The sequence below is a fragment of the Triticum urartu genome, chromosome 6A (assembly GCF_056163025.1).
Source record: "Triticum urartu cultivar PI428250 chromosome 6A, HENAU_Tu73, whole genome shotgun sequence".
NCBI classification, from domain to species: Eukaryota; Viridiplantae; Streptophyta; class Magnoliopsida; order Poales; family Poaceae; genus Triticum; species Triticum urartu.
The window spans coordinates 81036661-81040025 of NC_141878.1; the positions used below are offsets into that span (position 1 = coordinate 81036661).

Below are 3365 nucleotides of genomic sequence, written 5' to 3' on the forward strand. Positions count from 1 at the left end.
CGCATCTTCATCTTGGGTCAGCCTGATTTACCCAATGGGTCAGCGAGGCCATAATTTTTTTTATGAAATCGGCGGACCCATGGCCTCACATAGCCACGAGGCCAGGTCTGGGTCGGCCCATTCCCATCTTGGCGCACGCCCACAGGATCACTTCAACATCATCCGTGCATGGTAAATTCCAGGACAACACCGTTAATTGTCTTGCGCTATACCACGAGTGAACTAGGACGAACTGATGTCTACTTTGAATGCTCGTGTAATCGCTACACATTACAAATTTTGAGCGAAAAACTAATTAGTTGTTCATATGTTGTAATGAGAACATAAATATTGTAGTGGTTCAATAACAAGCATGTCAAATATACCTTTAGAATCCTTGTACACATCAAACATCATTGTCGACCCTTTTTTATTGTTATAAATCACTCTTCTTTTTCTTGCTCCTCCCTCCTCCACCCCTATATTTGCCTCCCCAATCGAAGCTCGGCAGCACCATCAATGGCACATCCAGCTCACAATCCCCTAGCCAACCGGCACCCACACTTCGAATTTGAAAGACATAACAATGCAGTTTTGTTAGAACCTCTATGGTACTCATGCTTCCCAGGATCTCTACCATACCGCACATCTTTTGTAAGAACGACCAAAAACATCAAACAGATCATCCATACAGCCACAACAACTACTGTGAAAGTAAACCAAATTTCATTATGCTTTCTGGTAATCATTCCATCAGTGGCATTGCTAGGCCCTCCTCGAGGAAGCTACTTGCTTCTCCAATTTCAGAAAAACAATACAGTGAGCAAATGGCATGCTCTCTATTTCACATAATGTCATGCCGAAATGCAACAATATGATCTAATAACTCAATCAAGCAGGTAGCCATGCCCTGCGTCCATCATCGATTGACCACTCCCTCACATAGTTGTTTCACTTGGAGATACCACCAATTGTTGATGCACTGTTCCATTACCTTCTTTCCACCAAGAAATAAGCATATCCATATTAGCAACAGCCTAAATCAAAGTTATGGACTCTTAGCTAAATGTACCATCGACTTGTGATGGATCCAATGGTTGTATTGGAAAAGTTGAAATTAAAGAAACTTCTCTCTCTCTTATAAAGTGTTAGGATTAATTGTAATTAACATACACCATTGCCATTATCATCACCCCAAGCTGTTCAAGATGTGCTTCTGAAGAGCACGATAAAGTGAAATATTAGCATATGCAGTAAAGTATTATTTGCCGTATGCATTGCTGACATTGCTTCTAAAGAGCATAATAAAGCTCAGATACGAAACCAACATAAACCAGTTTATGACTGGAATGCATATATTGGCCATAAAATTTCAATACCTATTAACAATTTTGAGGTGAGGAAAGCAACCAGGTATTGAAATATAGCAATTGTCATTATTCTACTGGCAACCAGTGGAACTAAATTAGCAAGCAAGAAAATAAGCCAGAAAGCATTCCCTGCATAGAGAATACATCATAATAAGTCAGAGTAAATAACCCTGGTGTAATTCATGATACAAGCCAATTAAAAAGAGAAAACCCAATGTATATAATCACAAATAGAATATTCACAATAGCATAGGGGAGAACCTCTAATGGGGTTCATTAAGAAGAAAATGGCAGCACTAGCTACATATATTCAGGCACATCCAACTTACTTGGAATTGATGAAAATAAGATATGTTAAGAACTCAGACGACTTTCGGTTTGCAATGAGGAAAACATCTTGTCCTACATATGCCAGGACAACGGAAGTAAGAACAAGAAGAACCAAGGAAATTGCTTCACACACGACAGTCTCCGGACGACCTACAAACGATGCTCCCTCCCCAACAGCGCTCTTGCGAGCATGCTCGCTGTTGGCATTGCGACGGCGTCGATGTGCAGGCGTCGTGTGTATAGCAGCGCCGAAGAACCAATGCAACAAGTAAAACATCTTAGTCTAGAGAGAGAAGCCGAGGAAGCACTAAGCTGCTGTGGCCTCAATGATGGGTTAGCTGTTGATCATCTAGCGTTTGAATTACAACAAGTTATCTACAATATTTGGTCTCAGACCCGCACGCCGCTGGCACAGCGAGTGGCAAAGATTGAAATCCCAAGAATTTCGGTGTTCTAAACAAGACTGAAATAAAAAGCATGCATCTGCCTGTAGACATTTACAGTTCGTTTCATCAGTAGTAGGGGTGCAAGCGGCAGCCCGCTTCGTCCCACGAAACTCATCCATTAGCTCAAAATTTGCTCAGCATTTGCCTAGAACCAACACTACATTGTACTACTATGTTATGGTCCGCTAGCCCGCGACGCTTGCATCCTTAATCCGTAGCGATTGAGCTAGCTAATGAAGGCCGTTTAGCTTGGAGTACCACATACAGTACTACGTAGTCAGTTTTGTGCCCCCTTTTGATCCCTAACCTGTGACGACGCGAAGGCTTTCTGGAGCTGCTGCCGAAGCAGTGCTCTGAACTGGCGGGCTTGAGCCAGGGTCTCATCCAGCTTCGCCTTCTTGGCCATGAGGTCGGCCTTCCTGGCTTCCGCAGCCCCGATCCCGGCGTCGTCCGAGCGCAACCCGCCGCTCTGCAGCTCCTGCAGGGCCGCCTGCAGTTGAGACACAGAGGCCTTGAGCCTCTGCACTTCCTGACGAGCTCCCGCCTCGAACTGCTGCGACATTGCCCGGAACTCCTCCATCTCCTTCCTCTTGGACTCGTAGAAGCGGTCCCACTCCTCCGCCTTCCGCTGCGCCTCCTCGATCTCGCCGTTGGTCGAGCTGATGTCGCGGGCGACGGCGAGGCGGCGCGCGTTGGCGGCGTCGATGCCGGCGCGGGCGGCGAGGGCGCGGGAGGCGAGGTCCGCGGCGCGGCGCTCGAGGAGGAGGCGGCGCCGCTCGAGGCGGCGGGCGGCGGCGGCCTTGGCGGCGAGGAGGCGGGTCTTGGCGGCCAGGATCTCCTTCTCGGCTTGGAGACGGGTCATGCAGTGGTTGCGCGCGTCCTCCATCTTCCGGACGCGCTCCTCGAAAGCGGACGACAGCTCCATCGCGCAGCCGGCGCGGCGGCCGCCGCCGGCGAGCCCGAGTTGGTGCGGGAGGTGAGATTCGCTACAGGGGAAGGGCCAAGCGGTTCAGGAAGAGGTCTCCATCACGAAGTCACTCACGCCGCGCCTTGGCCTCCAATACCAGCCGCTCATTCTACATCCAACGTTCAGGATTCACACGAGCACTTAATATTCAGTGTACAATCTGTAGCATATCACTGAAATTTTGAAAACACTGAAAATATGAACGAAATAACATTGAAATTCGTAAGCATTTGGCATTCATACAACTCAATAGTATTACACCGAAATTTTCAA

At 47.6% G+C, this 3365-nt stretch overlaps 1 protein-coding gene across 2 annotated transcripts; it reads right to left on the minus strand.

Moving 5' to 3' along the window:
- Window positions 1-717: 717 nt before the first annotated feature.
- Window positions 718-3143, minus strand: LOC125514565 (cytomegalovirus UL139 protein). Of its 2 annotated transcripts, XM_087526709.1 has the most exons (2): window positions 2433-3143; window positions 718-1478 (listed from the first exon to the last, which is right to left on the minus strand). In XM_087526709.1, exons 1-2 carry the CDS (start codon window positions 3048-3050, stop codon window positions 1440-1442), a joined length of 657 nt encoding a protein of 218 aa, XP_087382835.1. In that variant the 5' UTR covers window positions 3051-3143; the 3' UTR covers window positions 718-1439. The 2 variants fall into 2 exon arrangements, with proteins under 2 accessions (XP_087382835.1, XP_048535860.1); XM_048679903.2 differs by lacking the exon at window positions 718-1478 and having other exon boundaries at window positions 2144-3143.
- Between the last annotated feature and the right edge of the window lie 222 nt (window positions 3144-3365).

Bases quoted from the DNA above. Each gene is read 5' to 3' on its own strand.
- LOC125514565 (XM_087526709.1), bottom strand. From the start codon at position 3,050: ATGGAGCTGTCGTCCGCTTTCGAGGAGCGCGTCCGGAAGATGGAGGAC. The intron at 1,479-2,432 runs GTTAGGGATCAA...TTCTCTATGCAG, and splicing joins AAGCCTTCGCGTCGTCACAG to GGAATGCTTTCTGGCTTATT.